The 24,579-nt window shown below is 36.8% G+C and overlaps 1 protein-coding gene across 1 annotated transcript; it reads left to right on the forward strand.

Moving 5' to 3' along the window:
• The first annotated feature begins 418 nt into the window (after window positions 1-418).
• Window positions 419-17,381, forward strand: LOC121419848 (HMG box transcription factor BBX-like). The gene is made up of 11 exons (XM_041614310.1): window positions 419-502; window positions 2,874-2,935; window positions 5,158-5,433; window positions 7,648-7,801; window positions 8,916-9,097; window positions 10,907-11,566; window positions 11,731-11,918; window positions 12,587-12,732; window positions 13,272-13,379; window positions 14,602-14,758; window positions 16,898-17,381. The coding sequence occupies exons 2-11, from the start codon at window positions 2,891-2,893 to the stop codon at window positions 16,974-16,976; spliced, it is 1,995 nt and encodes a 664-aa protein (XP_041470244.1). The 5' UTR covers window positions 419-502; window positions 2,874-2,890; the 3' UTR covers window positions 16,977-17,381.
• Window positions 17,382-24,579: the final 7,198 nt, after the last annotated feature.

Here is a 24,579-nt window from a genome sequence, read left to right on the forward strand (position 1 = left end):
GCCCTGATCTAGCTGATCCAAGGAGTAACCGCAATACTCCTTGGCTGATCCTTTATAGGTTATCCCAATTCAATGATTTTCCGAATGTTCACAGCATCAATGATAGCATCCCTGGATGCGAGATGTTGCTGAGCTCGCTCGCTAGCGCAGATGCACCACCAACGCAGAGCTAATGCAACTGGTCTAGTCTGAAGCCACAGACCCTGACTGATATCTCATTTAAAAAGTGTGCCTCGGAACAAATCTAGCAATTTCAAATCGGTTTTAAAGTTTGACGTTTGACGAAATTGTAGTAAAAAGGTCTTAGGGCTACTTTCGTCTGTAAAATCAGACTGCTTTCAACATACTTTTCTTTCAGGTAAAGTTTTGTGTCTGCAAACGACAGCTAGCTCCCTGTAAGGTCAACTGGGGTCGTGAAATATGCAAATTAGAGTAAATTGCGTTGACTTGCCTGGATGGTCTCTCTGAAACATGACTTTTTACATCTTTTTAATTGAATGAGGTAAGTGTCGACTGGTTTCCGTATGAGAGAGATTTTGATTATTAGTGCTTCAGGAGGAATGGTATCATGTTCCATCGTAAACATATCATTTTAAACGAGGATTTTGGAGAAAAACGTGTTTGATGGTGTGCTCGATTTGTGATGTGCAGCTGCAGTGTTGGAGCAGTTGAGAGAAAGTCGCATCAGCAGCTGCGCTCCGATCCCCCGGCCGTACCGTGTGAAGGCTATACTCGCTTCGAACTGTGTCGTGTGTGATGATGGGATATTGGGATAGATTGTAATTGGCGATTTTGTCGCTTGTCTGACTTGGCATTGGCTAAATCATCTACTTGTACGTGTTGTCCGCGTTGGATGAGGAAAAAAGATGAAAATTGACAATTATTTTAAACTAAGGACAAAGGTCAAGTCCACTTCAGAAAAATGTTGATTTGATTTATCATCAATATCAAACAAGCAATTTTAACACTAAAAAATTCATCAAAATCGGATGTAAAAATAAAATGTAAAAGTTAAGACTTTTTAAAGTCAGACACTTAACGTTACAGTTTTGCTTATTTTTTTCACAAAATAGTTAGTTAGCCTATAATATAGAGGATATGCTACCGAGATAGTCGATGATGTCCTCACTATTTCTATGACTCCGAGTATGAGTTTTGTTTTTTATTGTTTGAATCATAGACCTGCAATAGATCAATTTAATTTTTTACAGGTTTGAAAATCAATTCATAGATCCCTGTTACATGACATCTAGAAAGTCGGTAGCTCCGGGCCGCTCGGAGCCTATCTTGGGTAGGAAAGAAATCAGATGTTAACATCCCAAACCAACCTCGACCACCTTTTTTGGCGAAGCTACCCATGACTACCTCACAAGAGGTAGTCTCAGGCAGGCCCTGGGCCGGCCTCGGTCCACGGATTTATAGATGTAAACGGAAACCTACCTCGGCTTGAACCCGTCTCAATCCGTCTGCCAGCGTCTGCAAATTATGTCATAGCATGCAAATTTCCAGATAAAGGAAAGAGGAAAAGTGCACTGAGCGAGAAGAAAAAAATAATGGAAGAGAAAGAAGAGGAGAAGAAGGAAAGGAAAAAGGAGAAAAGAGGATTAATAAGAAAAAGAAGGAGAAGTGGAAGAAGGATGAGAAGAAGGGGAATAAAAATAAAGAGAAGCAGAAGAGAAAGGGGAAGAAGAAAACAAGAAGAAAAAGAGTCCATAAGTAGGAGAAGAGGAAGAAGAAGAAAAGGAAGGAGGAGGAGAAAAGGAAGAATGTGGAGGAGAAAGAGAGGAATAATAAGGAGAACAAGAAGAAGAAGAGAAGGAACTGATGAAAAAAATAAGAGGAAGAAGAGAAAGGAGAAGAAGAGAAAGAAGAATAAGAAGAAGAGGAATAAAGAGAAGAGGAATATAAAGAAGAAGAAAAGGAAGAAGAATAGAAAGGAGAATAAGACAAGTGAGAAGAAAAGGAAGGAGAAGAAAGAGAAGGAGAAGAGAAAGGAGAGAAAGAAGAGGAGAAAGAAGAAGAGAAGTACATGTAGAAGAAGAGGAAAGAGAAGTATAGGGAGTGGAAATCGACATACAAAATATTGTGATTATTAAAGATATTTATCAAAGGCATGAAATTTACTTCTGCACAACAGTCACCAACCTTTTGTACAAGTATCCAAAAGCTAGATGGACCCAAGATTTTCAGGGCCAAGGAAAATGGAGAAAAGAAGGAAAGGAAAAAGGGTGAAAAATATAACTTTTGAATTAGTGTGGCAAAATTTACCCCAAAATTATATTTTGTGGGAAGAAGGTCAATTTTTTTGCTTGATTCTTGCAGATTTTAATGAATTTTGCCCCATATGCCTTTTCTCAGCCCCTCAAAATTGTTGGCTCATTTTTTTAAAACCAACCCCTTAAACTTTAAACTAAAAAAACCCCCTTCCAACAGACTACAGAGTTTTTGTCAGTCATTCCCCAACCATAAACACAACAAATAATGTGTGTGTACTGTATGAAGTATTTCATTGTGCAACTTTTTTCTCAAGCAAGAGGATGTAACTACAGGAAAACTAGAATTTAAGTTTTATGTCAACTTGCTAGTTTGAGATGTATATAATTTACATTTGGTATCTGTGCAAACAACACTGCTGTTACGTTTGTATTAAGTAGGAGAAAGGAAAGTGAATACAAGGGGCAACTGAAAAGTGTTGAGCCTAACATAGAAAGGATTAAGACTCATGAATGAAGCACAACATGTTTAGAAATCTGCATACTTGGTAGTCCATGGTTTTGTTCCATGGTACAATTGAAAATCTAGGCATACATGGTTATTTGTTCTGTTGATCATAAATATGTTCTTAATTATTTCCTTTCTTTTTTTTTTTACAGATATAAAAAAAAACAAGATGCCGAAGTGCAGTGACTTCAAAAGTCCTCTGAAGAAATTGAAGGTGAAGAACCTCAGAAATATTCTTATTGGTGTTGACATGATATATTTTTTACCTTTTCATCTATTTTTTTTTTAGAGTAAATTTTAGAAAGAAATACGTTATCAGTGCTCGATTCTACTGAAACAAACTGGATTGGACTTTATTTTGTCAATCTCACCATCGATTGATAGCATTTGGTGCCAATTTGATGCCATTGATCATTGGTACTTAGGACTTGCTGTTCAAATGTTGATTTATGCATTATGCTGTGAGAGAGAATAAAAAAGAACCCATAAAAACAAAAATAAAAACAGTGCAATACATGAATAAAAAAAAACACTTAGGCTATTAAAGCAAAATATTTTCCTGGAGGTATTAGGGTATTGTGCTAAACTTTCAATTTTCCTTGTTTTTCAATGAAATGAAACAAATATCCTTCCTAGTTCCTACCTTCCAGACGTTTTATCCGACAAGTCCTGTTTTAACTGACAGTTACCATAGTAACAGTGACTCTCAGCCAATCGCATTCAAGGAAAGATCTGACAACTTGTCGGACAAAAATGTTTATGAAACACTCCCCAGGGTCCTGTAACACAAAAGTTAGCGATTAATCATACACTTGACTTTCACAATTAATTGTACATTGTAGTCAATGCAATCAATCGTTAAAATATATTCACATGTACGGTCATTGCTAAGCTTTGTGTTACAAGCCCCAGGAATCTTAAGCCTGTTCACGGTTGTAACCTGCGCACGAGCAGAAAAAGGTCATTTGAGATAAACCATGAAGGTGGCTTTCAAATTCACTGACTTAGACATTTGTGATTTGATGATTATTCATGTATTCCTTTCAAAATATTTATTTTATCACATCCAAGTTGAAGAGTGATAAATTGAGCCTTCATAATCACTGGTATTTGACAGTAGCCTAAACAATAGTCAAATGTGCCAAAGGCAGACAATAAAACAGACTTCCAAACTTTATCCCTGATATACTATTCTAGTCACCTAATCTAAACAATGCCTTTTGTTCTTAAAATTTGAATACTCTACCGGTAAAGCTTACGCAACATCTACATTTGAAAATGATAGTGCTTATCCTAATGAAAAATCACAAAGATAATTTGAGAAAAGTTGATCATGAGCTTACTGTGAACTGGCTTATAGCACCATCTCAAGTTATCAACTACTCAAATTGGGCTAGGTTTTTAACCCAGAATGCAACACTGAGCAGTGTAGTCTTGTAATATACATGTAGGCCTACTTGAAAAAAAATAACATGCTAATTCACCACCGTATACATTCATACCACAGTAGATCTATCCTACCAAGTAGCAAAAGCGAGTACTTTCTTCTAAAAAACCTTTTTAGTTTTTCTTTTATAACAGTTCAAACCCCGGCCGCATCAGACCAAAAGACATTAAAAGATGGGAGTTGCTGCTACCCTGTTTGGCGTGCAACGATTAAAGGGATAGAGCCTCGTGGATCTGGCGCTGCACAGCGGCTGCCGGGCCCACGATCAATTGGGCAAAGCAAATTTTCAGAGTATTTCATTTTTTATGTCTATTTCGAACAACGAAATATGGATTTGGATTTGGGATTGGATTATGAATAGTAATCTGTAAACAAAGTGCAAAGGTATGTTTTAAGACTAGATATTTGCAACTCACAGTCAATGAGAGACCACTTACAGTCATTGATCCAAAGTTTTAAATCTAGGGCCCGTAACACAAAGGTTAGCGATTGATCACAAGCTTTATTTTGATTGATTATACATTATAGTCAATGGAATCAATCGTAGAAAAATGTTATACGATCAATGCTAAGTTTGTGTTACGGGCCCCGGTATACAAGCAGGGCAATGCCATAAAATATGTACGTCCGACCCCCTATATGTGGGACCTTCATGAAATTTTCTGTCTCTGATTTCTTGTTCTTTTGAGAGTCTGTAATGTTCTCAAAGGACCATGAGTTGGTCAGTTTATGAAGTGAAGTAAAACTTGAGAAAAATGGGGGTCAGACGTACAAAAAGGTTGACTATTTTATGGAATTGCCCAGCAGCAATTGCCCTTACCCTCCCTCCACTTTTGCCCGGTTCATTGCATCCTCAATCCAACCCTCCTACTCTCCTGCTCCTCTTACCTCATCCATGTCTTCTTAGTCCATCCAATGTTTGTCAGTTCTCTCCCCCTGTTACAACAAATCTGTTATATATTTAATCCTTGATGTGATAATATTTGCAGGAGGATCTACTTGGAAAGCATCCATCGTCCTCGTCGACGACCATCCCCAATTCCCATCTCGATCCCGATGACCTGTTTGCCGAGTCCTTCTCTCAAGACGATAATCAGCTTCGAAGGCCTATGAATGCATTCCTACTCTTCTGTAAGCGTCATCGTCAGGTGGTGAGGACTAGGCACCCGTGGCTCGATAACCGAGCTTGCACCAAGATGTTGGCCGATATGTGGGGTGCACTGGATGGAGACGAGAAGGAGAAATATCTGCAGCTTGCGAGAGAGGTAAGGCATTGTTGACTGCAGCGCATGAAAGACATGAGGGCAACGGGCGACTAGCCCTCATGACGGCCCAAATTGCCCGTAAAATTTCCTCACCAAATGCATGCTGGGGGGGGACTATTCTTCCTAATGTCGCCCCATGATCTGTCAAATTCTTCTTTTCATCATCACTTTATTCAATATTCAAAATCTAACAAAGGAACATAGGTGAGTACATAATAATAAAAAGAAATAAGCCCAGGGGGGTGTTTCACAAAGATTTAAGTATGACTTAAGTCGCACTTAAATGCCGACGCGTTCATGATAGGCAACACGCGATCTTATTGATAGATACGCAGCAGTGGTGCGCGTCCTCATGGCACGATCTGACCAATGCGGTCAAGCCTTTCATACCATACGCAATTCGTCATTTAAGTGCGACTCTAAGTCATACTTAAATCTTTGTGAAACACCCCCCCAGGTCATGAACTAATATATTACAAGCAGGTTAACAAAGGTAAATTACAGAGAAAACAAATCACAATGTATACAACATTTATTTAAAAAACAAGATGAAGATCAAGTTTTGAGCAATAAAGATATGAGGGGTTACGTATTTCAAAGAAGTGTGCCTGATTCCATAGTATTGAGCTTGAAAGCAGGGGCGCGAGTGCAAAGTCCTCATTGCCAAGCTTCAGGGCCCAAGTACTGAATCCTAGCGTTGAGGGCCAAACTAATCTGACACACGGCTCCCCATGTTAAAACTTGATCCCCCAGAATATTCAAGATGGAAAATCAATATTTAACTATGGCAGAATAATGATTGCTGTTACTGCATAATTGCTTATTACCCCATAAAAAGAACCCCTTAAAATGAAAAAATTAGCCCCCCCCCATTCATTCCCCCAATAATCAAGATGATTTCCTACCCTGGTGGACTGTCGTACAAATACTGTAGCTTTTTTTGATCCGGTTAATAAACTACTCCCAACTTCAAATTCAGTTTGGCAACTTAGTTGATTGTTTATATGTCCAGGGTTCCCACAGTCATGGAAAATCCTGGAAAAATTTGTGGTCATGGAAAGTCAGGGAAAAGTCTGGGAATTTGGAAAATTTGTGAAAAGTCATGGAATTGTATTTACCACTTGGCTATGGCAGCTTTGCAGTTTGTCGTGTCTCGGAACTCCTAGATGGAGGCCGTCATAACGTGTCTGATTTGGAAACCATGCCAGAAAGGAAGTCATGGAAAGCAGCAATTTAGTCATGGAAAACTCATGGAATTCTGTTTTCAAATTTCTGTGGGAACCCTGATGTCATACTCGGTAACTTTGTGTCAAACATTGTGATTTCGGTGTTTTGCTTTCAAAAATCAATTTGCGGTGATAGAATACGGCATGTCACGTACCATATATGGCTGAATATTTGATCATGAAATTTTAGACATTTGTTAGGTTTCCACTTTATCACAGCACTGAAAATAATTGGAAAATTTGAATCAATAAAATAAAGATAATGATAATAATTCCAACATGCTTATATAGCGCATATCACTGCCAAATGCTTCCCTATGCGCTTCATTGGATATTATTACCCTGGCTTTAGCCCCGCAGCCTTTTACAGCGCGAAGGCATTTCAAGGAATAAATTCCTGCCAGGTACCCATTTACCTCACCTGGGTTGAGTGCAGCACAATGTCGACAAATTTCTTGCCAAAGGAAATCACGCCATGGCTGGGATTCAAATCCACGACACTTAAATGCACTGAGCACAGCGAGTGGGAGCTCAAGCTTAAAGCAATGGTAATACTGTGGCGCATTCTTTTCTCTGAATATAAATTAATGATAATCCGCTTTAAAAAATCAGAACAACATCTCTATTAAAGCGCTTTACAGATATATTATTACTGGTCATTGGATCCAAGCATGCTGCATACAACGTACCGTTATGCACTTTCTCCCTCCCTGGGGAGCATTCTAACAAGCCTTCCAACAAGATTCCATTGCTAGGCTTCCTACATAGGCTTTCACATCCTACCGGGTATCCATTTAACACCTTGGGTGAGAGTGGCAAAGTGTGGATTGATGCCTTGCCAAAGGATGCTAGGCCATGGTGGGATTCGAACTCGTGTTCCTAGGATTACAAGGCGATAGTCAGAACTGCTACACCACGATGCTTCCACATTCAGCTATTATTATTCATATGCAAGTTCTTATACATGTATATTATTTCAATTTGACAGTGTAAAGCTGCATTCATGAAAGCCCACCCTGATTATAAATGGAGCGGTCCTCATCGACATGCTGGTGGAAAAGTAACCAATCCTGGTAATATAACAACACGTCTGCCAAGCACAGAGGAAAACAAGGCAGGCATCACCGTTGGAAAGCTAGCAGGTAAATCACATGGTTGATCTTACCACCAGGTTTTTTTTTAGATAGAGGGGTGACTCTAAAGTTTTGAGCCTTACATAGAAAGGATTAAGATCTGAAGACCTGGGCCCCATCTTACAAAGAGTTATGATTGATCCGATCAATCACAACTATGGACGGCCAGCAACGTCATCTATTATGCATGCTTGTTCAAAATATTTTCTAACTTTGATGTATATTCATGCATTGATTGTTTTCTTAAAAATTCACTGTGCTTCTCTTTGTTTACAAAGGACCTTGTCCAAATTTCCTGTAGAAAAATTTATGACTCTGATGGATTTCCATAGAGTAACAATTGATTGGATCAATGGTAACTCTTTGTTAGACGGGACCCCTGATGTGGTCCATAAAATCTCTCACATTTCTTAATCGTACCCACCAAATTTTCTTGGTCATTGCAATATTTAGTCTGATTTTACAGGTTCTTGTTTCATAGTGTCTAATGAAAAATAGACAAACTTGAGTTGGCCTTCTTTGGGTTTTAATGACATGAGATGCTTCCACTGTTCTGACTTTTCCTTGGTCTCAGGCTGATAGTGATAAACCCAAGTCTCAACCATAGTCACAAATTGTTCCAAGAAATTGGATGGGCTAACCTCAGTTGATTATAATAATGATAATGATGATGATGGTGATGATGATGATAATGATAATAATAATAATGATAATTAATAATAATATGGTTCACGGGTCACATGATAATACATTCATAATATAATAATGAATTATAATGCATCTTTTTCATTCTGATTAAATGCTCAAGGCGAATAGAAGAGAGCAAAACATATAAGTTAAGATAACTTCGAGAAATACAAGAAAGGATAAATTACAAATGAGGAAAAATTTCAATTAGTGCCAATTCTCAACTCGGGTCAAGTCTGTCAGCTGCAGAAACTTGATGACAGCTAGATACTCAGGTTTGTCCGTTTTTCATGAGAAACCTGATGCAGATATTTAGGACCCTATACAATAAGACTAGTTAGACCATAATTAAAGACCAGAGTCTAGATTAAAACCCTGAGTTTTGAAAACGGGCCTGAGTTAATAGCCCCTTCAAAATAACTTCCTCCTTTTTCAGATCCATCTCAAATGGGAGGGTTAAGTCTTCTATTACTCGCTGGCCAGCAAGAGACGAGTACAAAACGTGTAACGCCCTCATCTGACCAACATAAAACAGTCCGTAGGAGTAACTCGGAACCAGCAACCAACGAGAGGGAAGATGATGACAACATTAAATCAAAATTATTCCAGTTTGCCGAGGTAGGCTTGCACTCATGATTTTATGTAGAAATGTGTATTCTTTTTCAAAATTTATAAAGTATTTCTGATTTTTAGTATATTTGTGACCATTCATCCTCAAAACCAGTGACAAGTCGCCAGGCGAGATTCTCTGTATATTGCAAAATTATTCATTTTGTTTTAAAAAGGTAAAAATGATGAGGGTCCTGTAACACATTGGTTAGCGATTAATCGTACGCTTGATTTTAACGATTGATTGTACATTGTAGTCAATGGACTTAATTGTAGAAAAAGGTTCTACGATCATTGCTAAGCTTTGTGTTACGGGCCCCAGGAAAAGCTTATCTGGAAGAGTGATTCTCCCTCTTCATTCCGTCACAATCTGAAGTTGTAAATTTAAATGAATATTGAGATTTAAAAAGAATTCTTTGAGCCTATTTTGGGAGACAGTTTTGAAGTATTACACACTATGCATTTTCCTTAAAGGAGAATGAAACCATTGGAACAAGATAGCTTGTGTGAAAACAGAAAAATCAAAGAAACAGATCAACAAAAGTTTGAGAAAAATCAGACAAATAATGAGAAAGTTATGAGCATTTGAATATTGCGATCACTATTGCTATGGAGATAGCAAATTGGCAATGCGACAAAGATGTGTGATGTCACTGATGAACTCTCCCCATTACTTTACTTCACTTAAATTGCCTCTTTTATCACATCTATCCATATATCATATGCTCTTTCTACATGAGGGCATGTAATACATATTTTTTAAGAATACATAATAATAATAATAATAGGCATTTATATAGCGCCATCTATCTAGAAATATTCTATTCCGAGGCGCACAAGAAAATCAAAGAAAAAGATCAACAAAATAATGGATAAAGAGTTTGTATCATCATAAGAAAAAGCAAAAAAGAGACATTTTGAGGATATTTTATAGTCCACCAAAGGGAAAGTTGTTCATCAGTGACATCACACATCCTTGTCGCATTGCCAACGGGAGGATCTCCATAGCATTAGTGATTGCAATATTTAAATGCTCATAACTTTCTCATTTATTGTCCGATTTTTCTCAAACTTTCTTTATTCTTATTCTTTAATTTTTCTGTTTCTACACAAGCCTATTTGTTCCAAAGGTTTCATTCCCTTTAAGCGCTTAGAGACATTCGATGTGATAAGCGCTATATAAATGTTGTTAATTATTATTATTATGCAGATTTCATGCTTGAGTGAATCCAGAAATCCATAGCTCTTTCTGAGTTTTCTTGCATTAAATCAAGAGCTTGTGTGGTATATTTTTCATCAATTTTGACAAGATAGTTCACTCCAGTTTATAGTGTTCGAATAAACAATGGTCCAGAGATGCCAAGTTCAAAGACCAGCTATGCGTGAGATTTTCTGTGAATCTGAGTGAGATCATAGACATTGTGTACAATGTATATGGGGATAGGCTGTAATAGTTGTGTGAGACAGAGATTTGAGGGGATGAACAAGAGTCCAAAATGCTTGATGCATAATGCGTGAGACTTGGTAGCTCTGGTGGTCTCATATTAACAAACTGTTACTTTGAAATACTGGGTAGGGAAGGGATTTTTATGAGCAAATAAATTGAAATTGGATTGAAATTGATCATGGAAAGGGGGGAGGGTAGCTGTAATTCTAAATTCTTGTAGTTTTATTGATAGAAATTGATTGGTAGTTTGGCAGGTGTGAGTGGAAGGAGGGGGATGTATTCAGGGATAAGATGAAGTCCTCGAAATGAAAGGTGAAAGTCTTGTAGATTTGTTGATTAATGCCTAAACTGTCATTTTTTCCGCTCCTCAGATGTGCTCCGATCAACTTGCCATGAATCCAGAACACAACTCTGATTCAATACACCTTTCCAATGTGACAATCCCTGTTAACGATACAACCGTGGGCTCAAAGGATGGTACATTGGAAGCATCCAGTAATAACAATAATACAATACCTCTAAACAGTCAGATGCATTTCAGGTTAACCTCAGACAATCAAGCAGCTGAAATAACCAATGGATCAATGAGAACTGAAATAAAGGATGAAGATGACATGGATAGGAAAGTGGGTTTTAGGAACGAGGAGGAGGAGGGGGTGATGGAGGCAAACGATGCAAAGAAGGTTGAAGCAAAAGATGAGGAAACGGAGGAAGGGATGACCAAAATAAAGATGAATAATAAGAAGAGGAAAAGCGAGAAGAGCTCCAAGAAGAAGAAGAAAAAGAAGAAGAAAGTTTTGAAGGTCAAGGATGAGAGCGAAGCCCTCTCTCTGAGCTGGCCTGGAGCATTGAAAGGTGTCTTCAAGAAGGAAAGCAATGGAAAAGAAGAGAAGAAGGACGAGGAAGAGAAGGAAGAAGAAGAGAAGGAGAAGGAAGGTAGCTTGACTGATAGTGAGGATTCCAAGTCAGCCGGGCAGAGGAAGTCTAGGCGATCCTGTAAGGGGAGGTTGTATCGCAAGCTCGTTGATCAGGTAATTACAAAATCTTTGTTTAGATATGATGATCTTTGAAGGTTTGCATGGTGTTATTCTTTTTAGAAATGTCAATCATAAGTGAAAATATTTTTTCTTGATCATTTGGGAACCCCTTTTAAAAGCCCGACAATGCTATCAAAATATTTTTTGTTATTACACAGGGGATGTTAGAATCACTACAGCGGCCAGAGAGACCGTTTAACTGTAAGAAGGCTTGGCGCCATACCAACGAAGGAATGAGTGGTTTCAGTGATGCGGAAGATGAAGTATTTCAACCAGAGGATGGGAAGAAGGCTAGAAGACCCAGGAAAAGAACAAACAGTGGATCCAGTGTAACATGCTCAGATTTGTAAGTAGCAAGCCCGTAAAGCTCTGAAGTGTGCGATCATCAACTTAACAGTTCTGGTTTTGATTTATAAAGTTGCTAATATGACTTCAAGCACTACTGATGTTCTGATCTGATGCTAAATGATATAAGATAATGACAGTTATGATGATTATGTTGATGATGATGATAGGGATAGTGATGGTGTTCGTGGTGATGGTTCCTTTGGTAGGGATTGGCTGTTCACTGGCTGTTCATGTGGGACCCGGTGTCCTCAGATTGCTAGAGCTCCTGTGAGTTATGTACTGACTGGGTTTACCCCTTAAATTGTCAGTGAACGGGGCAGCTAGAGGGCACTGGGTTCCGCATGATGATGGGCTGATGGATGGGTTGGGGTGAATGAAGCAGATGTGAAATTATTATTCTTACATTGTACTTGTTCATGGTTCTTGTGTAGTATTTATATAAATTTCTATAAAATCTAATTTTTACATTGTAAAAGAGAACTGTTGCTCGGCTAGCGCCATGAGCGTCTACTGACGGTGTGTGCGCTCTACAAATATACACTATTATTATTATTGTAGTGGTGATGTTGATAATGTTGATGTTGGCAGTGACAGTGGTGATAATACTGATGTAATTGTTATGGCTATTTATCATCATATTTCTCTAATATTATTTCACCTTTGTAGTGACTACGGTGAGATCAATGTCGAAGCCAGATTAGCGACACTGCCTCAGTATGCTCCAGAACAATTCAGAACAAAGAAGAAAACTGGTTTGAAATCGAAAAAGACCTCGGACATATACAAGAATGCAAAGTTCATCAAAGAAAGGGGTAAGCAACATTCACCTTCTTATTCAGGGTAGGAGGGAGGCAGTCAAGCCCTATAAAGCCATTAGCTTGCTATTACCTCAGGCTAGTGAATATTCAAGACATTTTTTCTAGGGCAAACAAATTTAGTTCCAAGTGTATATTGAAAAATATATTTCTTTTATTGTTTTATGCTCATGTTTTATTTTTTTTGTCTCACATGCATAGCCAATATTTAACATTGCCATATGAAAGAGGGAAACCAAGGCTTTGAATTATGCAGCTTTTTAAAGATTTATTCATTCATTAGAATATATTTATTCATGTACAAAAGATCAGCAAAAAGCTGGTTTTCATCAATGATCTGATGAAAACAGAATTCTGATTACAACACATAACATAAATATATACAAATCCAATTGCACACCGCAGTGCTCAGTTGGTATTTCACCTTTAATCTCTTGGCCTCTGAAGTGTATAGTGATTTATGATTCTTTGACACCTCCCACCACCGAAGGTATGAGCGTTAACAATGCATTATGGGTGATTTTCTTTGTCTACAGGTAAAAGTAAAGTGATGAGGTCACTGTCTTCCACCGAGATGACCGTCACTGGCAGCCAGAAAAGAAAAGCAAGGAAATCGTCAATTATGCACCTTCTACCTACTAAAGGTGAATAGTCTTCAAAGGTCCCCTCTCTGTGGGGAATTCTGTCAAAATCGTTTGTCAAAGTTAAAAGTGATTGGTTAACATTGGTTTGACTTTTAAAAAATCTGAGCTAGAAGGTCACACTTGTCACCTGTGTCTAGGATATGTTACAAAAATGAAGCCCAGAAAAAATTGCGTTCGAAAATAATTATTTAGTGCTTCAAAAATTGAAATATAAAGTGACCGGAAACACCATCTTAATTTCATCACATACACTTATGCGTACTATTTAGGCGTCTATAAGACGCCTATTTACAAAATCGGGGTTTACCTTGTAGTTTTAGCTTTTCATTCTCAATAATGGTTGTTTTCAGGGTTTATTAGTTCTAATACAAGCACTGGTACACATGTTTCATCTTGGTTTGAGAATTTTTTAAATCGGCTGCTCACAAAGTTAAACAATACCTTTAAGCGCACTGTATCTATTCTATGAATCGTCCTCTCTGTTACGTTGCCCACTGTGGCATAAATAATAAACTTTAAGAAAATATAAAGATACGGGATGAAGTTCGTAAAGTTTCGGTCGTTGTAATCGTGAGAGAGTGTTGTAATATAACATGAAAAATTCATTTTCAACCAATCAAAAAGAAGTATTTGGGAATTGCATTTGATTTTTTTTGATAATGTGATTAAAAAAGCAATTGTGTGTACATGGGGTCCAAGATGTTTTGTCCTCTCTCTCAATAATGTTACTATTATTTTTTTTTTTTAAGTAACACTTTTCAAACAATTGTCTTGGAAGTGTAGTGATTGTGCACGTATGAGAACTATTTTCAAATATTTTATCCTAGAAGTATCTCCTATGCACAAGAAGTGGATGATAAGAATGGGAACAAAATTCTGTTCAAACTGCTATATTTGTGAATAACATAATTATGACTTGTTAATGATAATAAAAAAATGATAATGATGATGACAATAATGATAATAGGGTATTACAGAACAGCACACAAACCCCTTGTTAGGTGCTTAAGGTGCTCCTAAATACCTCAGTTAAGCTAGTCTGCAGATTCTTGTCCTCGCAGCTTTTGAGGAATTACTTCGTGCTGGTACCCATTTATCTCACCTGGGTTGAGTGCGGCACATTTTGGATCAATTTCTGGCTGCAGGAATTTTTGCCATGGCTGGTATAATTGCTTAATGAGATGATAACATCATCCTCATTTTGAATCATCTCATCTTGTAGATCCTCACAGCATTACCAGCACAGTGCAGTCTTCACCTTCGACTCCCAGAACGGACAAAGTAATTGGATCAAAGGTCAAGCGGTCAATAAGTGACCCTCAACCTTTCACCTTATCTGACCTTGCAGAGGTCGCTTCCATGGAACTCAAACCATGCAGGTAAAGGGTTAAAGGGCCCAGCCACTGACAAATCATGGGAAAATTGAGTCAATACAAAATTTTCAAAAGGCCTATTGACTTGCATTATATAATCCATCCGTCATGAGCGCCCGTCGGACTAATGTGATAAAAGTTTGGACAGCATGAGTTTGACCGAACTCGTGATGGTTATTTACTTCGGATCATCGCAGATCCAGTTTCCAACAATCCCAATTCCTAGACTCATAGCAGGTCTTTTGATTGCTAAACCAAAATAAATAATCTCTGTGAAGTTACATGTTTCAAAGTGAAAACACACAGTTTACTTCTGGTTGGTTAGTCTACTATTGCTCTCCTATTGACCTCCCAGACATGCTGGCGTCTATTACATAACACCCCCAGGCATGCAGCCAAGTGAAAGATTTGAGTCCCTCCTCTGTTCTGAGATTAGCCTTGATTTCCCTGTGATTTGTCAATGAAAGGTCGCTTTAAAGTTGTCTTATCATTAAAATGAGGAGCATAGAGATGTTTATAAGGGTATTTTTTTTTATTGTCCAGTTGGGAAAGCTGAACATGTGTGACATCACTAATCTTGTTTGCATTGCGAATGGGAGGATTCACCATAGCATTTGTGTTCTCGACATATGTGACGCATCACACCGAGACAACATAGAATTGTTTCATATCCAATTTCACTCATTTTTTTTCACAGAGTAATTATGAAACATGGAAGAACCAGAAAATGAAAAAAAATTTTTTTTCAAAATTTTGACTTTTTTATTGGTTTGTTGAATTCAGAGGAACTTTGATTTGGGACTTGTCTCTCATTTCGGTGTGATCGAAAACATATGCTCATTACTATTTTGTCAATCCAATTTCACTCTAACTTCCATTGATCTTATTCTTTGATATTTCTGTTTTCGCACAAACTATTAAACTTATCCCACAGGTTTCATTAAGGCATTTTAGCATTGAATTTCTATAACGCAGATAATCTTTTGTTAAAAGCCCTTTGAAACAAAGCAGCCTATGTCGAAAATCAGTGAATCAAAAGAGCGTTGCAGTCTTAGACTCTGGACAAAAAATTTCAAACAACTTTCGACAGTGACCCCTAACCTACCCATTGTGATTTGATGGGCATTTTCAATAGATGTTGAACATTGCAGGAATTGTCTGCGAACTGGATGCTAAAATATACTTATATCATTTAACCCTATCTAGGCCGGGGTATTTTGGGAGTTCGTATGGCCGGGATCTTGGGGGGGCCTGGGAGGCCCCCCCTAAGATCTCGGCCGTCGACCGCGCGATCGCGCCGAAAATTCGCACGCGGGTTGTCTGGAACATAATCTACAAGATTGTATACCGGTAGTAATTTCTTTCATGCGAATCGCTATTAAGTGATTATGCTAATTAATGCATAATTAGTATGCGAAATCATACTTTTTCCTCTAACTCCCTAAATAAAGCTCCAAATGTACTAATTTTTGGTATAGAAACTCTTTGTGGTGTCCTTAGCAAGAGTATATGAAAAAAATTATGATATCAAATCATTTTCTTATGTATTATATTGTTTTTTGAAATTTCTTATGTATTTCTTTGTTTTTTTGACCTTTTGTTTTTCATTGTTTTTTCAATGAAATTTGTTGAGGACTCTTCTGTGATCATAAAAATCATAAAATGAATACATTTAGACTAGCAAAACTAAAAATAATCATACATTTATGAATTTTGGTTGAAAACACAATTTGCATTGACTTTGTACACGAAATCACGTTTTTGAGCAATTTTCGGTCTGACATGCACTTACATAATGTTGCGTAATTTCGGAACCACGTACCCGGGTGACGCAAAATTGGTCTCAAAAGTTGCGCAAGACTTGAAAGTAAAAACTCAGCGAGCGGCGCGGTCAAAAAATTTCGCAGGGCGAAAATATCGCGCAATTTGTTGAGGGGGGCCTCCGAGGCCCCCTCCCGGCCTAGATAGGGTTAAAAGGTTCAAATCTTGCTGGGTCCAAGATTTTTTTAAATACTTTTTTCAGATCGATATTCTTCACATTTGGTAAAGGTCGGAAAAAAATTGTATTTGCAATTCAAACTTTGCCAGCAAGCCTTTTATAGCTTTCCATTGTAAATGTTGTTACCATTTCTTTAAAAACTGCAGCTCTGCAAGTACAGCGTGTACACCTGGCAGTCATGTACAAAGGCCCAACCTCTGTCTCGCAGCAGTAACAGTATCATAACCAAAACACCACATCAACGTTCTCAAGGAAAAACTTCAGCAACAGCACTTCAAACATAGTGTTGCCTAACATTTCAACAAGTCTCCAATGACAGTGATGCATTTTTACACCACTACACGGCAGTGAGAAAGCTGTCTGTAGGGCCTTTTCGAGTTTCACCGGTGGAGAAATGCATGGATATTCATCGCTCTGTGCTTGGCAGGAAATTACGACAATCGACCAATCAAAACGATGGGCTCTTCCTTGGCGTAGACCATTGTTGATATGTGTGTGTGAGTCAAAAGTCTGAGAGATGCCTCCTGATTGGCTGTTCCTGTATCATGAGCAGATTCAAAAGTTCGTCTCACTGCACTTTCCGCTCACTGCTTCACATCTTGTGAGTGCAGTCTTTCCACCTCAGACCATAGTTAGTGGAAGGCCTTGTTGAAAGGCTTGGTGCACTGCCTGTTGTAGATCCTTGACCAAAGCATCATGACAACAGGATATCTTATAGAGGCTGTTTGTTAATTATTGTTCGGAAAGTGCTACACACATGTTGTATTCAACACAGTGGACCGTATTCTGAAGTCTGGTTTAACTTAAACTCGTGTTTAAAGTTGTGGTGTAAGTATGGATAGACAATTATTACATAAGTCACTAATGGTAGAGATATCATACTTCAGCTCATTTGACTCTCATATCAATCATAATTGTCTTGGAAGTATAAATAGATGATTGTGTCCACCATCGATGAATCAGGAAAGAGCACAGTAAACATAAGTAATATACAACTTAATAAAAAATTTTGACACTTGGCTTCCCAAGACAAAGACTTGACTTCAGAATACGGGCCTAATTGCCAAAAAGTATTTCTCCCAGTAAAAACCCATGAATGTCATGATATTGTACGTTAACTTTAAAAAATGTCAAGCTAAACTGAATTAGTCGAAAAAAAAAACATTAAAAACAATTAAAAGTAAATCAAGGTCAATCTGCATTGATGCGTTTAATCTCATTAAAAAGACAGAAATGGGTGTATAGAAACAAAAGCAGTCCTGAGACAGGAATTCCTAAAAGTTTATCTTGCCAATATCATGATTTCTAGGACATAATTCCATGTTAGTATTTGAATCCATGCCACAGTGTGTTTGGTTTACTGGTTTACATTGTCCACTGTTCTGCATTGCCAATTAACATTTTGATCAAATTCACATGTAATCAAGTTAAAGAAAGTTGAACGACATTCATAATTTTACCTGAGAAGCTGTTAAACAGCTTGTTCAATGCTAAACTAAACCAAAGTTTACGGTCATATTGACAATCAATTTGAACAATCATTGGACAATTAATTTGAACAATCATAATTATTAGCTTATGCACGATCACTGAGAATCTAAGTTCACAGTTTTGCTGCGATCAATGACTTCATGAGAAAGTCTTTAAAATTAAGGTTAACCGTCACTATATCGTGGTATTTACATTTAATTAAAGCCGAGCAAAACCATCACTCTGAAAATCACCTAAACAGATAACAACATGTGGGACATAGTGTTATTACTATTGCTTGGAATGAATTAGACCTGACATCTGTCTGGAATGCCAAACTTATTTTGTCGATTTCACAGTAGCTACACATTTTCTTTGAGAATCATACGACACATTTTTTCTATTTATACATAGAAACCCTTTGATGGTCATTTCATGTGATCCTGTTCATACTCACTTTTAGATTAATTGTTACCATAACTGGCATTTATGTTTAAAGGTCAAGTCCACCCCAGACAAATGTTGTTTTAAATCAATAGAGAAAAATCAGACAAGCACAATGCTGAAAATTTCATCAAAACAGGATGTAAAATAAGAAAGTTATGACATTTCAAAGTTTTGCTTATTTTCAACAAAATAGTTATATGAACGAGCCAGTTACATCCAAATGAGAGATGATGTCACTCACTCAGTATTTCTTTTGTTTTTTATTGTTTGAATTATACAATATTTCAATTTTTACGAATTTGACAATTAGGACCTCCTTGCCTGAAGCACAAAATGTTAAAATAATGGAATTCCACGTGTTCAGGGAGGAATGAAACTTCATTTCACATGACAATGACGAGAAAATGAATATACATGTATTTCATATTTCATATAATAAAATACAAAAGAAATAGTGAGTGATGTCATCAACTCTCACATTTGGATGTAACTGGCTCGTTCATATAACTATTTTGTTGAAAATAAGCGAAACTTTGAAATGCCATAACTTTCTTATTTTACATCCGATTTTGATGAAATTTTCAGTGTTATGCTTGTTGAATTTTTCTCTTTTTATTCAAATCAAGTTTTTGTTGGGGTGTACTTGTCCTTTAAGTAAAATCCAATCCTCTATTTCATCTTGACATGACATGTGTGTGCTCTTTATACAAGGTAATAGAATATACTTTTCATGCATCTGAAAAAGAGACTTCTATTTATTTTATGTGATGAACCAAGGGGATGATTCACTTGAACACTAACATCTGGGGCCCCGTCTTACAAAGAGTTACGATTGATCCAATCAATCGTAACTCTATGAAAATTCATCAGTGTCAATTTTTTCTACAGGAAATTTGCAAAATGTCCTTTGTAAACAAAGGAGAAAAATTGTCAAGGAATCAATTAATGTATGGATATACATTAATATCTAGAAAGAATTTTAAGCAAACATGCATTTTATATGTTGACTTTGCTGGCTTTCCATTGTTGTGATTGATGGGATCAATTGTAACTCTTTGTAAGACGGGGGCCATGCTCTTAATAAGATGAAATTGATTGATCTGCAGCTTCATTAACTGTTTCTGTTCTGTTTCTGTTAGTTGTAACTCCCGTAGGAACTCGGCAGTACAGCATTTTTTGCTGGTAAACGCCAAGCTGGCATATAACCAATTACCTATGAAACATTTTATGTCTAGGTTAATCAGTCATAGTGGCTGACATTATAGACGACAGATATCACTCTCGGGCCTTTTTATCAAAGTGGAGACAATGGCAGAGTTGGGATTCGAACTACCAACCTTGCGATAATGAGTCCAATGCTCTAACCATTGGACCACATGACCCGAACTACGCTATTTTAGACCATGATTTTACGGGGGGAGGGGGGGATGAGGGGTCAATTTGGACCCCTACAGATCTTGACTGCTGATTGTGCAATTGTAGCAAAAAATTCATACGCATATCTAGGCGGATGTAAACTACAATACTGTATCGTAAAATATTCTAAAAATATGAATTGTTAAAAGTAAACATATTTTTTCATAAATTATGAATTAAGTATGAAATTTGCCCTATATGTGTTTTTGGGACATGTGTTTGCCTTTAACTCACTTTTATAGCTAGTAGGATGCTAATTTATGGTGAAAATATTAATTTTGACAAGGATCTCCAAATATTGTCAAAACATAATTAAACATAAATAATGCTTACCTTTGTTCTTATTAAAGGGGAAGTTAATCCATCAAAGAATTAAAAAGTTATTAGAACTTTAATGATTTGTGACGCCATATGCGAGCTGCATTCCTACATAGAAAATGGTTAAAAATCAATTAAATGTCATTTTCTCAGAAAATTGATAATGGTTATTGCTGTACCTTTTGTACATCAATAGTCAAATCATTTCACACCTGATCATGGAAAGAAAAACAAAAATAAGTCATCAGGAACCATTGAAAAAATGAAATTAATGCATTTATATTGAATATCATATGGGGCAGCTGCTCGTTTATGACGCCACAAATCCAACTTAAGATATCTAATAACTTTCTTAATCTTTAACAGATTTTCCTCAAACCTTCATCAATGTTTTTTTAATGTTTTTTTCTACCATTTTTACAACAAACTTTTCTTCAGGGTGAATTTCCCCTTTAAATAGGAATATTCCTATTTTGTGGGAAAAGATAATTGCCAATGTAATCTGTGTTTGAGTTAATTCTGTGAAATGTTTTCTGTAGTAATAATGTTCCCAACAATATTTCTTTTTACTATGTTCCTATTGACTGTGTGTCAGGGTTGGCCATTATGATAATACATTGTAACTCATGAGCTCAAAATGAGCATTCTTTGTGAAATTGGGCCATTAAAGGGGAATGAAACCTTTGGAACAAACAAGCTTGTGTCGAAACAGAAATATCAAAGAATAAAAATAAAGAAAGTTTGAGAAAAATCAGACAAATAGTGAGAAAGTTATGAGCATTTGAATATTGCAATCACTAATGCTATGGAGATCCTCCCATTGGCAATGCGACAAGGGTGTGTGATGTTACTGATGAACAACTTTCCCTTAGATGGACTATTAAATATCCCCCAAATGTCTCTTTTTTGTTTTTTCTTTAATATGGTGATACAAACTCTATGTAACGAGCATGTGATCTACTGATAGATGTGATGAAAGAGGCAGTTTAAGTGAAATATATACTAAAGTAATGGGGAGAGTTGTTCACAAGTGACATCACACATCTTTGTCGCATTGCCAATGGGAGGATCTCCATAGCATAAGTGATTGCAATATATTATGCTCATAACTTTCCCATTATTTGACCGATTTTTCTCAAACTTTCGTTGATCTGTTTCTTTGATTTTCTGTTTTCACACAAGCTATCTTGTTCCGAAGGTTTCATTCTCCTTAGATGATGAACAACCAGGCGAAAAATAAATTTTCAATTTTTTGGGACTACTTTTCACAACTTAACTACCCGAATCTGTAATATTGGATAAGCTTTAACACTGCAAGAAATGGAGATTTTCCATGGCTCTGTTGGGCATTTCGGATTCAAAATGGCCCCTAGCCCCCATGATTTTTTTTTCCTGCGAACAACTCTGTGATGTTATCTACATTTTTGCCAGTTAAGGGATGGTGCTTAAAGTATCCATCAAGTTGAACTCCCCTAGAAACTTGGCAAGACGGCTTTCTGCTGCCTAATACTTAGCTTGTATAACCACTTACTTTTGAAAGTTTAGACAGCTATTTAAGAAAAAAAAAACATTTAGGGGCTTTTATTTTTCCCTCTCCCGTATTTCATTTTTTTCACTGATTTACATTATTTTAAGTTGAAAATAATTCAAACGTCATTCTTTCTCTTGTTTTGTCTGGCTGTGTAACCCCACAGTGAGATAGCTAGTGCAACCTACTCTACACCATCAATAGCTATTATGACCTCTGTTACACCAGATTTCCTAAGTAGTCTTGGGGCACCCCGAGAACAGTCTCAGTCTCATGTAAGCGCACAAACCTACCCGAAACCTCTTCCGAGCAAACCTATCTCGGACCTCCGGTCTCAGGGAGCCCCGAGGTTGCTTTGGATTCGGTGTAAACGCAAACCTGCCTGAGACGGGTTTGCTTGATGCACTACACATGGAACGATTATCCAAACAGCGCGCGCTTGGCGCCCTGCCAAACCTATCTCGGACAGCTTTGTTAATTCGGTGTAAACGCACAGAAAGCTTTCTCAAGGCGCCCCGAGACTAGTTACGATTCCGGTGTAATAGGGGGTCAAAAATTTAGGTCAACTTTTTGGAAACCAGTCTCGAGGCATCCCAAGACTGGTCTCGGGTACGAAATCCGGTGTAACGGGTCTATGTTAGTAACAATGACATACCGTCTGTCTGTTTGGAGTTGGGTTTGCTGGTGCGATTGTACATGTAGCGTATAACATTCAAACTATTGCCATTTATTATGTGTTTCACAAACACAATTTCTATTTTAACTGTATAAACTGTAAATACATGAACTGAAATGAATATTGCATTACACTGAGGATTATGGCCTAGATTAGCAATAAAAAGATATCCTTTTACGTGTACAGAAAAGCTGAATGAAATCAGTATTTTTGTAAAGATATATATAACTTACCTGTATACACAGAGAGAAATGAGTGCACAGATTATTTGTATTTGACTTGAAATATTAAGCATGTTATGAGTATTTTATCACTGAACACAAAACGTGTGGGCTCGTATTCAATTTAGGTCATGGTTTGTGCTAAAACTTATATGTGATGCTGAAAATGTCAATGTATTGTTTACAATGGATGTTTTAATATGTTCACTGTGGTCATGTTTTCAAAATGGTGAAGAAAACTATTTCAGTTATTTATTCTCAGAGAGTAAAGACTGAAGTGATCTCTGGAGGTCATGAATTCGCTCACAGTGAGAGATTTGTATCACAATTGACTACATGTATCAACAGATAAACCACAACTTTAAACCAGGGTTTACATTAAAGGGGAAGTTCACCCTGACGAAAAATTTCAAAAATATCAGAAAAAATATTGGCGAAAGCTTGAGGAAAATCCAAAGAATTTAAAAGTTATTAGAATTGTAATTATTTGATTTGTGACGTCATATGCGAGCTGCTTTCCGACATATGGTATGGTAAAAATAAATCAATGAAATGACATTTTCTCGGAAAACTGATAATGGATTTTATTGTACCTTCAGTATATCAATACAAAAATCATTTCACACCTGCTCGGTTTCTGCTCCTAAAAAAAAATAAAATGAAAACATAAGATATCATGAACCATAAAAAAAGGAAATTCAGGCATTTTATTGGGCTTCTGCTTGCTTATGACATCAAAAATAAAAACAACTTTGAAATTCTGATAAATTTTTTAATCTTTTCAGACCTTCACCAATATTTCTTTATTATTTTCTCTGCTATTTTTGCTACAATTAAACTTTTCATTAGGGTGAACTTTGCCTTTAAATTTGAGTTTGGACTATGGGCCAAAGTGTGGTAATGCCCTTCAAAGGGGGCTTCCTAAAATTAATTTCGTTTACATGTCGATCATCTTTTGATTCTTTCTTTACCTGCCACAATGTTTTCTGTTCTAGAGTTTAAGAGTCAGTTCTAGCCTTCGCTGGCCTTGGTGGTCCAAACTAAGTTTTCATGCAGATGCAGTGTTTGTTTTCTTTAAAACCTGGAAAATCTTAAGGATTAACTGTTGGCACTCCATAGTCATATGCAAGTGTATGGAAAGCTATGTGCTGCACTCCCTATTTATGTATTGTTTCAAATTTACTTGAAAACTACTCAGTCAGAAGTATTACAGTTATTCCGCGGAAGTCATCGTTCTTCGAATCAAATTATAGCCTCAGACCAAAATATGCAAAGCATGTAGTTGTGTCTTCTAAATCAAATTTTGTCAAGGACAAACAGATTTGAGTGGTGCCAAGAAATTCAGATTTGGCAAATTTACCTGCCTATTAGGTTGTTAAATTTTATTTTTAATTTGAATTATTTCCTTATTTTGTTGTGCCAAATTTGCATTTAATAAAATAATGTATTTACTTGTATAAGACTTGTATAATGTATGTGTCATGTATTTGACATTAAATGATGCAATCATTTCATTTATTTATTTTCGTGCTAAATACAATGGATCAATTTAAAGATTATCAGTGATATAAGCTTATAAGTGAATTAATGACAAAAGCTATATTTATCTGTTTTAAGAAGATCAGTAACTAGTTTCATCAACTCATTTTCAAAATGTTTTTTATTGACTGAAAAAATTCAGTCTTTGATCACTGTCAGCTTGTTAATAAAGTATGATGACTAGCCTTGAGAAGAACATCAAATATTGTCCGC

The sequence above is a fragment of the Lytechinus variegatus genome, chromosome 8 (genome assembly GCF_018143015.1).
Source record: "Lytechinus variegatus isolate NC3 chromosome 8, Lvar_3.0, whole genome shotgun sequence".
NCBI lineage: Eukaryota > Metazoa > Echinodermata > Echinoidea > Temnopleuroida > Toxopneustidae > Lytechinus > Lytechinus variegatus.